Genomic DNA, 18,569 nt, shown 5'->3' with positions numbered 1-18,569 from the left:
CCCTCTTTGAACAGCTGTCTTCTCACTGAGCTCTATGTTGTGTTTATTGCAAATAACATAGGGTTAGCTAACATCACCTTGTGACTTACCCTCCTATCCATGAAGCCATGGATATTCTGGAGCTCCCCCAGCCTAGGCACCATCTCAAAATATGGCTTTTATTCTTCTTTATTCCTTGGTGATATGACCTGGAGTAGGCAGTGGGCAGCAGGTCAAATAAGAGTCCAATGTGTGCTGTCATTGCCAATAAAGCGAACTGGATATGGGGTTGCCTCAGGAGAAGCCTGGACAGTAGACTGAATGAGTTACTGTTCGCCTTTACTCCCTGCTGGTGAGGCTGTTACCCGGTCTTGAGTCTTGCAGTTGAAGAAGGTTATTGAAGAGCTGGAGAGGGTCCAGAGGAGGGGAAGTCAAGGACCTAAAGCACATGGCCTACAAGAAGAGGCTGAGGAAGCTTTGCCTCCTGATGGAAAGGAAGCAAAGGAGTGACCCAACAGCAGCCTGTGACTTCTGCCGGGAGCGTTACGAAGACAACAGAGCCAAATAATTCTGTCCAGATGGCAAAATAAAATGCCATGGACATGCACCATGGATTGGGAGATTCAGCTGGAGAGTTGGAAAGCTATTTTCATTGGAAAATAGCGCAACACTTGAACAAGTCACCAAGTAGCAGGGGATTGTCCTCTTTGGAGGTTTTCAAGGACAAAGCCACGGCAAGCCTTATCTACTTGTGGTGATAGTCCATCTCCTGCTAAAAGCAGGACTTGGTTACCTGCAGAGATCCTCTTTCTTTCCTGACAGTACTGCAGGCTTTCAGCTTCTGGAAGGAGGAAGCACTTAAATCTGTATTTTTGCTTTGTGTTCCAAAAGGGAGACAAGAATACTTTGGGGTGCTCATGTCTTGGTGATGTCAAATCACCCATTGTTGTGAAGCTCAAAGAAATCTAGTCTTTTTCTGACTGTTTATATGAGGGGGTCTGTGTACTTCCTCTCCTACATTTTTCATGCACTCAAATATCTTGCTTCCATTAGCAATCTCTTTGCAGCATCACTTCCCAGCCATCTGGCAGCAATCACTCTTCTGTGTGTTAGGATATAGGATTTTCCATAGGAAAAAGGCTATTTCCTCTGATTATTTGCAAGGTGCCATGGGCTGAACTGCCAAAACCGAGGCACATTTGGTGCAGTGCTCAGGAAGGAGAACAGCTCATCCAGGGATTTGTCATAATCAAGACTGTGACTTCCAGGACAGCTTAGGATCTGAGGGAGGAAAAGTTAACTGGATCAGGTGGGAGGAAAAGAATCGGGGATTGAAGATTTTGATCCTGGACACAGTTCCTGCCCATTAATTGTTTTAATTGCTTCCTTTGTAGGCACTACAGTTGCAAAGTCTGGTTTGTACTGCCAGTCCCTCAAGGTATCACAAGAAGGTTTTAGTGGCGCTGGTCCCACTCTGATGCCATTCTTGAGTGGGGCCCATGCTATGCCCATATTCTGGGCTGCAGCTCCTTTTCCATTCACAGAAATCCTCTCGATAGCTTGGGGTTCAGACTGCCAACAACACATAGGTTTTCTTCCAGGGATGGCAGCAGCTGATTCTTCCTGAACCACTGCTGTTTTAGAAAAGGAGTGCAGGGAACCGTCACAAATAAAACCCCCACCTACACCCATGCTAGCCTTGCTGGGTAGGACCTCAAGCTCTACACCGTTTCCTTGTTCACTCAGTATCGGTTTCACACTGAGCTCAGATCCCTGGTGTTTCTCCCTGGGCTGAGACATGTACACACAGCACTCTGCAAAACTAATATAATTATCTAAGTGTCAACATGCTGCCATGGTCCCATTTGGGTCCACTGGGGTCATGTTGATATCTCACTGATGAGCTGAATGTTCTGCACGCATCCTTCTTGTTTACAGCCAGCATCAGCATCCAGACAGCCTGGGCTTGCTCTAACAGCTTTAACCTTGCCATCTTATTATGCCCTGATTTCTTTTCTCTTACGTGGGACTCTCTTGATAGGCTTGATTCTAGTACATCTCCGTTGGTTGAGAAGTCCAATCCCTTCACAATTTTATCTGATGGATAAGCTCTCTGTTGCTTGGCAGTGCCTAGTTGAAGTAGGAAGCCAAGTACTGAGCTGTGCTATAGGCAAGACAATGAATAAAGAAGGAATAAAGGCAGCTTTTTTTTGGCAGAAGGATCTTGAAAATTAATCGTGTGCAGGAAAACAGTATTTGCGTAAGGGACCTCATGGCCTGAGAATCCCAAAATAATCTTTCTACATCATTCTCCTGTTCTTTTGCTGTCCCTATTAATATATTTCCTCTCTCAATTTATACACAAAATTCTGAAACATCCATGTCAAACTTTTCTTTGTGGTGCAGCAACACCCTCACAAACTTGTAGGTCAAGTTATCAGGAAGAGAAGCTTTAAGAATTGGAAGAAGTTTGTCTGGCTCAGAGCTACCTCTTGGCTCAGCTCTTAAGGTTCAACGACAAACTTTGCTGTACTTGCGTAACCATTTTGGGCCAACCACCAGGTCTATGTCCTCCATTGCAATTGCCCTGGGGTTTGTTGTGACCGCAAGTAGCTGAGGCCTTAGGTTAATGTTTTATCCATTATGATTGCGTTTGGAGTGGCTGAGGATAGTTTCATACCACAGAAGTAAAGAATCGGCCTGCTCTCTGGTGAAATTGTAATGTGGTCATTAGCGTTGTGTTAGATTAGGTAGATCTATCTATCTCCAGGGAGCCAGTACTCGCTGTTTGTTTCGATGCACATGGGCCAGTCAAGTTCAATTTATCGGGATTTTAAAGCCTAGTTTGTCGTCCAACACCAGGATGGGACATGTCTGTAAAAGGAAGATCTTGTTCATCAGCTTTTAGGTGTGTGTTTTGTCAAATTCAAATAGCCCACATTTAATCCCAAAACTACTAATGCAGTTATATTAGGAAACAAAAGAAGTTTTATGTTCAGTTTGCCTTTCTGCCATTTCCCCTACTGAAGCTCATACAAGAGAAATGAACTAAGGAGGAAACTTAAGAAAGGGTACGTTTTTGGTTGATGCCAAAATTGTCCCAGCAGCAGGGTTTGGATATAAAAATGAATGTGATATTGGGTTGGTATATGATGAACTACAATCATGGTGACATGAATCTGTGTCAAACATCTTTGTAGCAGAGAGACCATTCTTTACCATCCTGTCTTTACAATCTCCGCTATGGACTTGCTGTCTTTCTGTTATATCTGAGTAATACCGTAGAAGTAGTAGCAACTTTAGTACATAAAGGAAAAGTCACATCACAAACTGGCATGGATCTGCTGCCAAAAAAAAATGTGTGGATGCAGCCATGCTACGAAAAACAAAAAGTTATTTTACAAGTATTAGTTATTTAGTTAAAAGAATGGACACGTACTGTTTCATTTGTGAACCGTTGCAACTAGAGTATAAGGAATATAATGTTGCATTACCAGTAGGTGATATTGCTGACATACCTTAAGTAGGATACAGCTATATTGCTACAAACCCTTTTGAGGGCAGATAAAGTCACAGCTGGAAGTCTGGCGTTTTAGAGTCATAGAGTAATTGATTTTGGAAGGGATCTCTGAAGGTCATCTGGGCAAACCCCTTGCTCAAAGCAGGGTGAACTCTGAATTTAAATCAGGTCTTCTGGAGGATCCCATGGAAATTTGTTTGAAGCTGTTAAAGCCAGAGTGAGATACTAGATTATGTCCTTCGAGGAATAATTCAGCACAGGCAGTGCTTTAACAAGGTTTCTTTCTCCTTTAATTCCTGTGATAATACTAGTGATGTCCCACAGTGGGAAACTGGTGAATGCTTTCAGTCCTGTTTAACTGAAGAAGTGACTTGGATTTATTCATTACTTATTTATGTATCTATTTATTTATTTAATTAATTTTGAGGGGATTGAACTGAAGACACGAAAACCTGCCTTATCCAGGCAATTGGAAGAAAGTCTGGGTCTGGGGGGAGAGGGAGAGTTAAATTTGCTCCAGCTGACACCTGTTGTGAAAGACTAAAGCAAAACATCAAGAAATGTCCATAAACAGTTTAAAAGGGGTGCAGGCAAGGAAGCCTGATCTCAGGGAGAGATTGTGCCGCAAGGAGTCAAAAGTCCATGCGCGTCAAGTTTGCATATGGTCAAGAAGGCAGTCACTGGCGGGTGACAACATGTTCCATTCTTCTTAATCATGTCTCGGAGTCACTTGGTGGCTCAGTTAACTCCTATTAGCTCTCCACTGCTCACGTCAGCCACATACACAGGATTCCCGGTGCTCAGCAGCACCTGCAGCTTTGTGGTTCCTGGTTGGTGACATGACGTTTGAGGAGCGTGAAGGGCCAGAGTCAATTTGCCTCCAGGAGAGTCTTAGGAAATGCTTCTTTGGACTGGTTAACATTATAGCACATAAATTCAGTGAGATGTTATGCAGATCAGCAGTGACTAAGGGAATTCAAAAGGACTCCCAGCTCCCCAAATCACATAATTTCCCATATGATGCAAAATCGATGAGGATAGTAGTACCATATGGGAAGGACATCCAAGGAGAGCTTGGGCTGAGTTTGTAAATACCTGTGGCACTTCCTATGTTTGGTTGAAGACCTCCAATGAGACCAGAATTTTGACGTTATATCCTCTTTTCGAAGCCATAAGAAGCAGGAAAGCTTCACAGCTAGACATCATTTGCCATAAATGGAGAAATAAATTCATTTAACTTTCAAAGGGGAACAGTGCCAAGAGAAACTATCAGCTTTGGGAATTTATAAAGAGCAAATCTCTCTGGTCAACGTCAATTACTGCTTTCGGCTAATAAGTGGAGTGGAGGTGATGAGGACAAAGCAAAGAACTGTATTTTAGCAGGGCATTTGATTTTGTGCTTTTGGGAATTTCAGGCAAAAAGTGAAGACAAGTAAGCTGAGGAAAGAAACATCCATTCTTGTAGGCTGCGCCTCTGACTGAAAGCCTCACTTGAAAGGGACAGCATGGCATGACTTTGCATTGTGAAGGGTGTCCCCTAGGTTCATCGCTGGAGCTGATCTTTAGAACTCAGTTGGAAGGTGAAGTCAAGTCAGTAGTTCTGAGTTCTTTTACATGGATGGAAGAGAAGGGAGAGTGCAGAGAATGCAGTCTGCCTTTCTACACATGGGTCTTGTAAGCCCTTAGAAACAAACTTGTGTTATCCAAGCAAGGGGATGTCTCGATCATGTTCCTGAATAGTGTCAGAGAGAAGCCGCAATCTGGCTTCCAGTTGCATCTACTGTCAGCAAACAGGGTCCTGATTCCCTGTATCTGGTCAGTCCCTTGGCCTTAGGGGTGATACTAGGACAGAACATCAGGGACCTACGTCAAGCCAGTGGATTTAGGAAGGAGTGTGATGAAAGACAAAGCAGACTGTCTGGAAGCACAGACTGTTGTTGGTCATTTTTTGTTAAACACTGTTGCTACCCTCTATGAAGCATTAGCTTAATTAACGCGGGGACAAGTTCTTCTATTTTGGCAAAGTCCATCAACATCCAAGGAGTATTTGGTCCATGTTATAAATATGAAAATGAAACGAAGATTTATTTGGGTACAGTCTAATCACAGAAAGGCTAGCCTGTCTCAGAGATGAATGCGCTAATGATTTCAAGAGTAGACAGATTGCTACTCTACTCTTCCATTGCTTATCTGATGTGAGGCTAAATTGACTTGGAACCCTTTTTGGTTTACCTTTGCTTCTCAAAGGTGAATGACATCCTGTAATTAAAAGCAAAAACAAGCACTTATGCCCACACATTGGGGGGAAAAAATATAAAAGGAATAAAAAACCTTGTCAGGCTTTTATTACTGCCTGCTATTATCATCTGTTGATATTCCTGCTCTGACATTTTTAGATAATGTGGTCTCATCTTGGGATTCATGGATTCCAGTTCCTCTGCTGTGGTGTATTCTCTCATGGCTAGAATTTTCTGAACTTACGGCATTAAGATCATCCTAATGATAGAACCAGAGCACACTGTTTTCCTTATTTATGCAGTGTGATTTCGCTCTTTGCTCTTAATGTTATTTATCATGGTTAGTCTGGTCTTATCCTCTGCCTCCAAAAGTAGGTGATGACTAATGCTTCCAAGGAAGGAAGGATAACAGAACCTCAGGCAGCCACAGCTGATTTCAGTTTTGTTTTTGTCTTTGATATTATTCATCATTTTACCCCTTCCATTTTAAGTTAGCCTTCTTGGAAAAATGGTCTTATGCTAGCATCCACCATTTCATAGCTGAAAAATTGAAGAGAGTTCGAAGTAAATATACATGAATGAATCAAGAGAAGTCTGCTCTTTACAGTGAGTTTAATTGATACTTAATTTAAATGTTCTGATTTGATTTGATTTGATTTAACCAGTGACCTGGCTGTGTTCTGAAAGGATCTGCGTAAGGAAGCAAGACAGGTCAGTAATGCAGATGAAAGAAGCGTAACAAAATTCAGTGGCTGGAAGCAGAGCTAGGTATATTTAAAGCCAGACATAGCTAGATTAATTTAAAGCCAGACATAAAGGAGAAACTTTAATTATGGTGCTTAATTGCTTGCCCAAACAATTTACCTAATGCTGTGGTGGATACTCCAATACTTGCATTCTTTCAGTTGAGGATACATGTACTTTATAATAAATAATCTGTAGCTCAATAAAAGCTTTGTGGAGTAGTAGTTGGATAGAGTTCAGTGCCCTGCACAGTGCAGAAGAGCTAGACGTGGTGATCAATGAGAAGGGCTTTCAAAGCAGTGAGGTAAAGAAGATTTAGGAGATTTTTGTTTGGGGTGGGGTGGTGAATTTTGGAAAGGGGTATTGCCAGAGCGGTCAGTGAGTAAGGAGTCACGAGAAAAGCTCGTAGCAGCCCCATCAGGAACGGAGCTGTTGAGTTACTGCTGATCAGGGAGGATGGCAGTGTGAGGGTGGCAGGCAGAAGTGCAGAAGGCTTCAGCCAAGAAAGAGGGATGTGTGGCACTGATGAGGAAGCAAGAGGTGGTTCTCCCTCTGGGAGGGTTCCCAGGGACATGGGCTTTGACGACAGAGGTTGTTCCACCCTGGCTGTGTTAAGTGTTCAGTGGCTGGATTTATTCAGGTTTGCTAGAAAGGGGGTGCACTGAGTGCAGGCCATGCCTGATGAATGATTTGCTTGGAGCAGCAATGTGGGGGCAACTGTAGATTTAACCTACAGTTTCATTTTTCAGTGAAAGCTCTGTGGTCCATCCAGTGACTTGAGCAGCAGAGAGATCAAATGCCCTTTGCATTTAGCATCCAAGGAGCAGCAACAGGTAGCTTGTCCATCAGAAGGGCTGGTGACACTCACCATTCTCCAATGGAGAGGGATTCTTTTTGAAGACCCAAACTGATCAGATTGGGTTTGATGTTTTTTTGGCTCCATCTGCTATTACCCTTGAAGGAGGAGTTTGCTGTATTCACCCTTAGAAGCGGGTAGTGCAGCTATTTTAACAGCTCCATCCCTGACAGCCAAGGTGGGTGGGTGCAGTTCACATTATCCCCTGCCCAGTGTGCATGCTCCCAGGATGTTTTTTGAGGTCCTGCTTCTTGGGTTCCCCCAGCCTAAACATCTTGATGCTCCTTCCATTGTATTTTACCTGTTCCTTGGTTTTCTCAAGCCTGCAGTGTCAAATAGTTTGTTCTTTTTATTCTGAGTTTCTCAATGACTTTAGCCTTCTTGCAACCACTGACTTCTGCAATCCCCCACATCCCACATCTAGCTAGAAACTTCTGAAAACAATACTGTTTACTGTAGAACCGGCAGGAATGACTTGTTTTGGAAGGAAACTCCTCAAAGGCAAAAGTGGAACATGTTTGTTGGTGGTGTCTGCTGGCTAGCCAGAAAAGCACTGCCTTTACCTGTCAGAGGTTCTCCAAGGGCAGGAACCACAGTGGTGCTGAGGCAGTAGCATATGTAAGAGTAAGTTTAGAGTAAGAGGACTGGTTATAAGCCCAGGTTTCCCTGTACTGTTTTGATTACTTGTCCACATCACAAAATGTTCATCTCTTTTTCTCCAAAAAAGCTTCTGCTTGAAAACTGGGCACATTGCAGGGAATGGTGAGGGAGCACTGATGGCTTTGTCTGAATTAGCCAGGGTGCTCCACTGTGGGTAACCCTGCAGAGGGAGGTGAGGGGCTGTGCCTATCTGCAAGCCACTCTCTCTTATATTTTGTGTTGCTCTTGGCATTTTACCAGATGAAAAAATTGGGGGAAAATAACAGCAAACCCAGAAGTTTAGCTTCAGCTGTTAAAAAAGTTTCATTAATTTTTTTTTTTTTTTTTTTTTTTAAATGATCTTGCGAAGTAGTTAGACTGAATTTAATTGAGGCTAGGGAGCTGGGGCTGGAACAGACGAGGAAAAGCAAACTTGCTGAAAACACTGTGAAGGCACAGATAGCAAAAACGAGTGGCAGCAAATGCGTAACAGAAAATGAGAAGGGGAGAAAAAGTAAAAGAAAAGGCTAACAGGGAAACAATTAGAAAATACCACCACCACCAAAACAAATGTCTTGGAGGGTAGCTGAGACAGAGTTGTGTGCCAACTTACACTCAGCAATTGACTTACAGCAGCGTGGTCTTCACGCTCCCAAACTGTCCATAAGAGCAGTCTGCTTTTTAAGCTCATTAGTTGAGATTCACACCCATCTTCAGCCATCCCCAGCACTGTGCAACCTTGCTACTGAAGCCAGTATTCTTGGTTTGTGCATCATCGCTTAACCCATCCCTGCCATCAATCTGGAGGACCATGAGAACCCAGTGAGGCCAAGGCATGTTGCCAGGGAAGTGGTTAAGGAACAACTAGGCAGCCACCAGAACAGGTATGACAGTAATCTGGTCAGTACTGGGAATATTTTTTTTCCTGCTTTGAATCAGTATGGACATAGTATCCAGGGCTTCAGGGTGCTTCACTCAGTGGGATGCTCTTTCATATGAGATGTCAAACCAGGGGCTGAAAACCTGTCAGAATAAAACTACAGGATGCTTTTAGCAATGGCTAAGGTATGATCATCTGTGGATGCAGTAACTCTGCAGAGTGCAAAGTTGTTCTGTTTAGCTCTTAAGGCTGAGTGCCATCATTGCTTTTCTGCTTTTAAAACCTAGATAGTTGCCTGCACTTTATTGCTGTATTTTACATTTCTGAAGGATGTGGGAGGAGGAGGCAGCAGTGCAGGTGAGTCTTGCTGCTCGAGTGGCAGTTGTTTACTAGGTCCATCAGGGCTGGTAACAGGAAGCACCAGGCAGCGGGAGTGCGGTTCGCGTGGCCTCTGCCCCCACCCGCTGCCGCTGGTTTCCTCCCCAGCCCCATGGGGAGGACCTGCCTTTCACTTCTTGCTTTCAGAATGATGCTCCGCGCTGTTAATGTAAGGTCGGACAGCAGGCATATGGGGGAGGAAGTTGGTGCCCTTGCAGCTCAGCTTTGGATACTTGTCCATCTCCAGGGGTGCTCCCACCATGCTCCTGTCTGCCTCTTTTCTGGCCAGTCCCAGTGGGTTCCTTTCGCTGGTATCAGATGTCTGGTGCAGCAGGCTCATTTTCCAGTGGCAGGTATTGCGAAAGGGCTGTGTGCACACTGAGCAGTCAGACTGCAGGATGAGGAAGAGCCTCAAGTGTTGGGGCTGATGTTTGGCGCTTGCCAGTTCCTCTCCCACACCAGAAGCAAAGGAGGTGGAAGATAACCACAAATTGTCTCTCTCCTAGTGTCGGGTCGGACATTGTGATTTTAAGTAGAAATGATTCCTCAAGTAGAAAACCTGTTAACCTAAAGTAAACTTACCGGGCTGGAATAAGCACACATACATACACATCACTTTTAACAGTCGTTGCTCTTAGCTGCAGGTACTGTCCCATACTACCATGTGGAGACCTTGCTCCTTTCCCCTAGACTGACTCAGCATTGCTAACAGTGGATTGCTAGCACAAGGTTATCCGTGCAGCAACCCACAGGACTACTTTCTCTAGTTTATACCCCCCAAAAAAGTTTTCGTTTACGGAATTTGCTCCACCATGAAGCTTGTAGAATGCAGATGCTTTGCCAGCCAGGATGAGTTGGCAAAACAGCTCTGCTCCTAATTCCTGAACAGCTTAATCTTGACATTTCTAGTGATGTGTGAGCCCAAATAAGGAGAAAGGGGAAATGAAGTGTGATTTCTGCTTTGTTTTTAGTAGGTAGACTTAAATATGCTATCAGATGTGCCTTCTTCCTGCCTAATTGTCCCATATAATCCTGGAGGCTGGTTGAAAAGCTCAGTGTGTGTTTCTCTGAGAAGCATGTGTGCATGGGAGTCTTAGCTGTGAGGCACCAAGAGTGCTCAGGTAGGCTAGGAGTAAGCTAGGAATAGACCCTGTGGCTGCATTCCTGCATGGTATCAACAAGCCGTATGTGGCTGCACTCGTCAGCTTTGGAAATAACGCCTCGTGAGCCATTCAGATAGATTGCTGCACGCATGACCACAGAGCTGTGTCAGAATAATTAGAGAGCTGTAGTACCGTGGACTTCGGTAATGATTTCACTCCAAGGAGGTCTCCACCCTCCAGAGGCCAGAGGTCTGTCCCCTTTCCTCTTCCCAGCCCCAGCTCAGAAGACTGTTTGTACCAGCTAATACAGCCCTTTGCTGCCACACTCAGTGGAGCTACAACTCAGCACCTCACCTCAGCCCCGGCAGACTGCTCTTGCTGCTGCCGTTGGGGACTGCCTCTTTGCGGATCCAGCAGCCCCTCTGCTTTGTCCCATCGTTCCCAGATGGAAACACTTTCCTGCAATGGCAGTCTGCTAATGTCTCCCATGGCCTGGTGCTCTCTCTTGCACTGATCCTTTTCCCTGTTCAAAACAAATCTTTCCTGATCAGGTCGCAGCTGCCTGCTGGTTTCAGTGGCCTTGAGGAGTCCTGATATCAAAGCAGAGTGTTGCCAGAAGTGACAGGGTGCTCAAGAGCTCCAAAATTAGCATTGAACATTGTATTTCTTGTATTGTGGGATCTTAATTTCTTCATCATACCTCAAATCCAGCTCTATAGGACTATCTGATGGTACTGTAGGACCATCGCCACTACCCAGCGGGTGTGGTTTGTGTGGAGTGAAAAGCACTTGTTCATTGCAATGAACAGTTTTTTTATGGGCAACATTTTCAGCAGCATCTGAGTCCAGTTCTCAAAAGTGATGTAGGCTTTTAAGAGGGCCAAGCCAAGATTTTCATAAATAAGTAATGATTTGGGCTGCCTCTGTTTTCTGTTACACAAGTCAAGATGTCTAAAAGGAGCCTGGTTGTCAGCAGTTGTGGGATTCTGGCGTTTTTTCAAAATTGACATGCTTTTAAAATATCTTAAGCTGGGCATTCAGAAGTGGAGGCATCAAGAATGATTAGCAGCTTTTGAAATACTTTTTCTTAAAAGTTTGAATGAAAATCACTGGGACATGGGAACCTAAATGACATGTGAAAAAGTGCTAAAGGTGTATTTTGGAAGTGTGTCTGCCTATCTGTGACTACGCTTGCCCCCAGAGCACCTGCACTGTTGTCTGTTAATGTACTCACAAAAGCCTAACAGGGAAAGGCAAAGAAATCAGTCCTATGCAAAATGGGTGGTGGGAGTGATGGGCTTCCCCAGGGTGTCAGCCTGCCTCTGCTTTCATTTGAAGAGGAACATAGCAACACTTTTTGCAGGCACCAGCAATGAGCTGATCAGTATTTCTGACCTACTGGGGGAAGAAAAACAAGTTTCTATCTTATGCCCTATATATTAGGACCACTACGTTTAAAGATAAGCATGCACAAGTTAAACTTGTAAAAGGGTTTTGTAGGTTTGATTTTATAAACCAGCAAATTAGTAGGTTTGCAGCTGTTATTCCCCCAGCCTAAGTGCCTGACTTACATGTGACTCTCTTCCCCTCTCCTCTCAGATCTGAACCATGTCCCACCCGTCCTGGCTCCCACCCAAGAGTACCAACGAGCCTGTTGGTCACGTTACTGCAAGGATGGAGACCACACATGCCTTTGGGACTCCCAGCATCTCAGTGTCCACCCAGCAGACACCAAAGAAGTTTGCGCCTGTTGTTGCCCCTAAGCCAAAGTACAACCCATACAAACAACCAGGAGGTGATGGTAAGTCTTCTTTTAGGAAAGAACTGCAACTGTCTAATTCAGAGGCAGTGACTGCTAACATAGGCTGCTCTTGACTTGCTCTTCGTTGATGAGTTTGTGGGAGCCTCCCTGTTTCAAATCATTGAAATCAAGAAGAATGTGAAGGTTTCTCTTACCCTCACTCTGGCTAGCTGTCCTTCTGAGAGGTGCAGGGCTGGGGGAGGGCATGGGGACGGATCTTGGTTTGAATTTGAAGCGGATGTCCTATGCCCAAGACCGGTACTTTTCAAGGGGTTTTGCTTGCTTGGACTCTGCTGGCATGTGTTGATCCAAGGAGATGGGACTTGAACAACCCTCTTCAGTATTGGTTTGTTCATCCCAGCACAACCGGAATCCTTACAAAGGTGGAACCGAGCGGTGGGAGTATGGGTATAACTGGGGTAAGTTTGGCAGAATGGGTCTAGGAGTACTTCCTCTCAGGCTTGCTGGTTCGATTCGGTTTCACTTTTATTCTTTTCCCTCTACTGTGGAACACTCTTGAATATGAACTAATTTAATGATATAATTCTGATTAAAAAAAATCGAATTTGCCTGACCATTGCAATATCCTCTGGAGCTGTTCTGTCAGTAAAACTAATGCCTGCCAATCACCATATGTTAGCCTTCCTCTACCTCCTGCTATAAAAGTCCTGCTCTCTGCACATAGCTGAGAAGCGAGCAAGGGACTTCGGTTCCCGGCTTGAGGACCCATGGAGGGAGAGAGTTCCAGGCAAAGGGAGCACATGGCTGGGAGCACCTCTGAGGTCTGCAACTGGGAACCTGCCAGCTGGAGCACCCAGGATGCCACTAGCTGACAGTGGGGAGTGTGTGATGGAACCTTAATGCAGCAGAAACAAGGTGGAAGCCAAGGATTTCAGGAGAGACTGCTAGCTGCCTTGGCAGAGTAGTGACTTTTCTATTCCTGCTGATTTACTTTGGTTAGAAACAGGCTGAAAACTCTTCTCTCTCCTTCTCTCCATCCTCCCTGCAAAGAAAAAAGTTGTATTCAAGAAAAAAGAATACAAATTCAAGAAAAAACAGCTTTTGATTTTTGGTTTTGGATAATCTACTTTGCTCCATCACCACTTTTCACTCTTTTGCGTTCAGTGCAATAAGATAAATATAATGTGTATAATTTTTTTCCTTTTTCTACTCTATCTTTTGAAAGCATGTGCTTTTTCAGGAAGACTACAGAATAATGGAAAGGAGAAAGAAAAACAAAGCAGCATATTAAATCTTGCAGTTGAACGATTTGCTAAAGTTAAGGATATTTTGTAGGGAAGTTGGAAAAGTCTGACGAGTGTCTCATTTTTTTTCCCTCTGCCACTCTAACTTTGGCAAATTCAGAACAAAAAAAGAAAATGTGTTGGAGGGGAAGAGCGAAGTCATATGCACCTGTTCTGTTGCCTTCGGTAACAAAACTCAGTGAATAAGAGGAAGACATTTGGAATTAAAAAATTTCTGGAATGCAATGAAATTGTCACCCTCAAGTCAAGTGGGAATTCTTATTTTTCTAATTTCTTAAAATTTAAAATAACGATGGAAAACAACACTTTTTTTTTCTAGGAAAACTGTTGGTGATCAGCCACTATGTTTTTTCATGAAAAATGTCAGTATGCCTTAATTGTTGGTGCTTTAGTGGTTGTAGATCTGCTTATATGTAACTCAGGAACATTATCACCTTCTAAAAAATTCTCTGCTTCTTGGCATTTGGGGAAGGAGGCTTTCCCGAAGAGCAGAGCAGGCACTGCAGGCTGAGCAGGGGAGACGAGACATGCAAACATTTCTCATGTAACCCTTACTACGCTGTCCTGCAAGCAACTGAGCATTGCTGGGTCTGTTAGAAACTGGGAGACATCAGGAGCTCCCAGGGGGACTTTTTCAGTGCCAGTCCCTTGTGCTGTCTGATGCTGGTCTTTTGGAGAATCCATCATTATCTGACAGGCCTGGAAGACCTAAGGGTTGGCCAAGACCTGGTCAGGGACTGCCTTAGTGATGTGACAGTGTGTCTGCAGCTTAAGCTAATCCACTTTCAGAAGGTGACATGCTGCTGGTTGGTGTCAGCAGCTGGTGCAAAGCCATTAGCCCAGCCATATATAACCCTGAGAACATGAGGCTTCTGAGATCTGGCAGGTGAGAGGGGAACAGTGAGAAAATATTTAGCCCAACGCACTTCATTCACTTTCTGTGGCTCCCTTCTCTCCTCCAGTGTGTTTTCAATTACTTCCATTGTTTTTGCAGCAATCATTCAGCCTGGGAGACAGCTCCATGCCCCACTGCTTTCCTGCATAAAGGGGCACTGTGAGTCATTTTCCTTAAGTTTGTTCTCTGTTGGTCACAGGTCCTTCCCATCTGGTTAGCTGTGAGTCTGTAGGTGGAGGAGCTGCAGCATCCCCTCGCACCCCGGTGTGTTTCATCCCTCCTACCCCACCAGAGCTGCTTTGCTGGAGGCACGTGGGCTTTCTGCCCAGCATGCGGACAGCACACAGCACAGCATCCTTCTGCTACAGATGAGTGGAGCAGCAGTGTCGCTCCAGGGAAGGGCTGTCCCAGGGCTGGGATGGGGCAGAAAGCATCTGTGCACTTCATGGCCTGGCACAGCCTTGCCTGCCCCAGCCGTGTCACTGGAGCTGGTTCCTTACTACCAGAGGCTGCAGGAATGGTATCAGTAATCTCTCCGGGAAACCAGCAAATTCTGTTCCCAGCAATTTCTTCACCTCCTTGCCTTTAACATTTGGGAAAATGCATGCTCTGGCCTTGTGTTTCTTTATTATTAATTTGTAGGCATGTTGCTTGCATGTAGCAGGTCTGCCCAGCTGATTGCATTTGTGGTTTTATTTCTTGGTCACGTTGAAAGTGCAGGGGAAAGACACTGCAGTGACAGGCTGTGGAGCAGGCGCTGAGTGCATGGGGGGGATCAGCTGTACCCCCCTCCTCCTCCCACCAAAGTATTTCCTTGCTCTCACTTTGACTTTGATTTTATTTTTTTTTCCCCTGACACCTGCACAGAAAACAGCCAGAAGGTACTGATTAAAAGCAACTCAATGGAACTTTAAAGGAAGTTAGAAATGGTTAAATGACTGAAAAAAAAGTGAAATCACAACAGCCAACAGTTTATAAACCAGCAGCATTTTAATGTGACTTGAAGCACTTAAGACGTGCGTGGTTTAGACCAGCTAAGTGAGCAATTTTCCTAGCGCTGCCAGCCTGCTTCCTTGCTATTTGCCATGCTGACTGGCTGTGACTTGTTTCAAACTAGATTTATCAACTCATCAAAGCAGAGACTGTGTCTTGCTGTCACAAGGATCCATTTGAGGGCCCCCAGGTATAACTGCAGTAGTAATAGTAATAATCGGCATCATCATCATCAATAGGACCACAACTCTGATTAACATCCTGCACAGGTCCCTGTTGTGCAGCTAGCTGAAGAGGCAGGCACAGCTGTGTTTTTATAGGTCCTACAAACACCGGACCAGACTTCCACACGCTGTGGTCTCTGCTGGGTTTCTGGACAATTTAGTGCTAGCGTTCCCCCCTGCGACAGTTTGTGGGGGATTAACCTTTCCTGATCCTGGGAAGTGTGAGCACCATGGTCCCTGGGATGTGCAGGTGCCCGATGTCTTACACAGCTCTGTATTTACCCCTTGGAGGGAGGAGAGCTGTTTGAGCTTGGGAAAGATGGTTTTGTAGAAAGTAAACAAGTATGCATGGGAAGGAAGTGTGACTGCTAATGAGTTAGGCTGGAAATCAAAATTAGATGTCCAGACTTTTGAGCAGTAGCTCTAAGAAAGTGGAACCAGGGCCAAGACTGGTCCTTGGATAGAGCTGGATGTGTTTGAAGTTTGAAAGCATCTTTGCTTCGTGCTGGGAGAAGATGGGTCCTGAGATGGATGAGACACCATCCAGTCATGGGTCCTGACAGGCCACTTCTTATATTTGGCTTCTTTCTCTATGCTCACGTTTGGTGCTGCCTGCCTCCTCGCTCTGTTCCTCAGCACACCCTGTCCAACAGCATGTATAATGGGTATATAATGAATAATGTCCTCTGTACTCACTGAGCAAAAAAATCTCTTAAGCAAAATAATGCCTTTTTTCAAGTGGAAGGTATTAATTTTGTTTCCTTTGAAAGCACTGGATGCCCCATCATTGGAAGTACTCAGGTTTGACAGGGCATTGAGCAACCTGACCTAGTGAAAGATGTCCTGGCAGATGGCAAGGAGTTGGAACTAGGTGGTCTTTGAAGGTCCCTTCCAACCCAAACCTTTCTGTGATTCTGTGGTTGCCCTCCCTCCCTTTCCTGTGGCTTATTTCTCTCCTGCTCTCCAGCTTTTACACTTAAATTGGTATTTCAGCATCTTCAACAGAGCTGGAGCCTTGGGGAAATGCTGCCACGTAGCTGTTCCCATCTATGCTGGACTCAGGAAGATGCAGAGGATTTATAGCTTGCAGATGAAGCAAATTGCCTTTTCTCCTCTTTTCCCTAATCCCAGAAAACAGGGCCTCGCCCTCCAGAGCAGATTAAGGAGGCATCTGCCACGGAGCGAGGTTGGTGATGGTTGATCCACTGGCTTTGAGCATGCTGCTGTGAGCCTGGTGGCAGCAGCACCGGTGACAGCTTGCATGCTGGGTGGCACAGGAAGGAGAGCTGGCAGCTGCTCCCAAGCGAGTGCTGCTGGGACAGGTCAGTTGGGGTGCACTGGGATGGCACCAGGGCTTGTGAAGCCAAAATCAGGGGCTTCAAAAACGTGTAAAAAAATACGTTGTCAGCCTGAGGCACTCAGAAGAGCCTGAGGTGAGTCTTTTCAGGCTGTTGGGTGAGTGGCAAGCTTTGTGGTGTGATTTGCCTTTTGGTTTGGATTCTTCGGGTTTCAAGCTTGTTTTCATAACTGCAGCTCTTTCCCCCTTGCCTTTCCCCCTCCCCTCCAAAGAAAACGCCACAGATGTGAAGAAGCACAAGTCCAGGAGAAACCACACTGTGCTGATGCAGGTGGAGCGCAGCCGGTGAGCCCTGGGAGGCTGCTGCCCAAGCCCAGCTGGATTGCAGGGTTGGGCTTTCCAGTCCATCATTCATGAGCACTGCCACAGCTCCTTCTGGGTCAAATACACCTCCTGTGGCCATCCTGTGTGGTCACCTGAAAAGTGATTTGATGGTGGCAGGGAGGGGAAGGGAAAGGAGCGAGCCCATCCTCACCTGCTGGGAACTTCTAGATCATTGCTTGGCACCCAGGAGGTCGGTCTCCTGCTCCTGCAAAGATGACCATCTCTGCCTCCAAGAAACCAAATTTCGTTATATTCTTGCAGTGTCTTTCATTCATTCGAATCTGACCATGCATGTTTCTCAAGCTGCTCGAGACAGGCTGAGATACTGCAGTGTCAACCCTGGCCAGAAAGGGATGTGCAGACAGCATCCCTCCCCGGGCAGTCGCTTGGCTTACTTGGCTGCACAGCACCTGGACGTGCTTCTCTGTCACCCTCTGAGGACACACTTTGCAAAATTTACCACTTTAGTTTATGCTGCTGGGTCCTTCTAAATCCAGTATTTGTTAGAGCTGATGTCTTTTCCTTATAATTGCCACCCTTGGTGAATATTATACCTGCAGAAACAGTTAATATGGATTTAATAATGGAAACTAAGTGAAGGGATGAGAATCAAAGCAAGCTCTTCCCTTCTTCCTTTCCTTGGGCAACTTTCAGATATGGTGAACAAGACTAATCCTTTTGAACCGTCTCCTTCCATTTACCTTGGTTGGAGGGCAGGGCAAGTGACTCATGAGACAAGGCACAACAGCAGGGCCAGCTCCAGGGCAAGGTTCTGTGGTTGACACCAATGTGTATGCTTGAATCCAGCTGATCTGGGTTTCCCAGGGCTTGACTCTCCCTGCTCTCCTCCTCCTCCTCATGTGTGTGGAGGCTTTTGAGCACTGGCAAATTATACTCTGCTGTGTCTGTAGGGGACTGGGAGTGTGAACTATCAGACTGTATGTTGTTTTGTTTTGGTGTTGTTGGTTTTTTTATAGGCAGATATATCTAGTGGGTTTTGTTTACAGCAGCTGCTATCAGTATCTCTGTCTAGTTTTTGAAGCTTGGGTATGGATTTATTGGACTAGACACTCCATGTTTTAGCTGTGCTGTTCCCTGCTCTGCAGTCTTTGATAGTTCATAGAAGCTAACCAGGTCTAGAGTCTATTCATTACTTGGATGAAAGCCCTGAAAAAATAAATTCAGGCTGACTTGGGAGATTCTGTGGGTTTTGTGTTGGTTTTTTTCCTGGTTCTCTGTGCTGGGTCTGCACTATAGCAAGAGGAATCCATGCTAGTGGGAGGGCTGTGTTGGCTGAGAGGCAGGGAGGTGGCATACCTGCTCCTTGGAGCCTCTCATGAGCTTTTGCAGGGCTGTGCTCGTCATCGGAAGGAG

At 45.3% G+C, this 18,569-nt stretch overlaps 1 protein-coding gene across 9 annotated transcripts in view; it reads left to right on the top strand.

Moving 5' to 3' along the window:
* The window catches only part of LPP (LIM domain containing preferred translocation partner in lipoma), a 356,437-nt gene that overhangs the window by 121,840 nt on the left and 216,028 nt on the right, over positions 1–18,569 (top strand). For all 9 annotated transcript variants that reach the window (XM_055723235.1, XM_055723233.1, XM_055723237.1 and 6 more), the window contains one exon: positions 11,936–12,137. In XM_055723235.1, the coding sequence (XP_055579210.1) occupies positions 11,945–12,137 (193 nt within the window). In that variant the 5' untranslated portion in view covers positions 11,936–11,944. The remainder of the gene's footprint in view (positions 1–11,935; positions 12,138–18,569) is intronic.

The sequence above is a fragment of the Falco cherrug genome, chromosome 11, assembly GCF_023634085.1.
Source record: "Falco cherrug isolate bFalChe1 chromosome 11, bFalChe1.pri, whole genome shotgun sequence".
In the NCBI taxonomy this organism is placed as follows: Eukaryota; Metazoa; Chordata; class Aves; order Falconiformes; family Falconidae; genus Falco; species Falco cherrug.
This window is presented reverse-complemented; position numbering and strand designations above follow the sequence as displayed.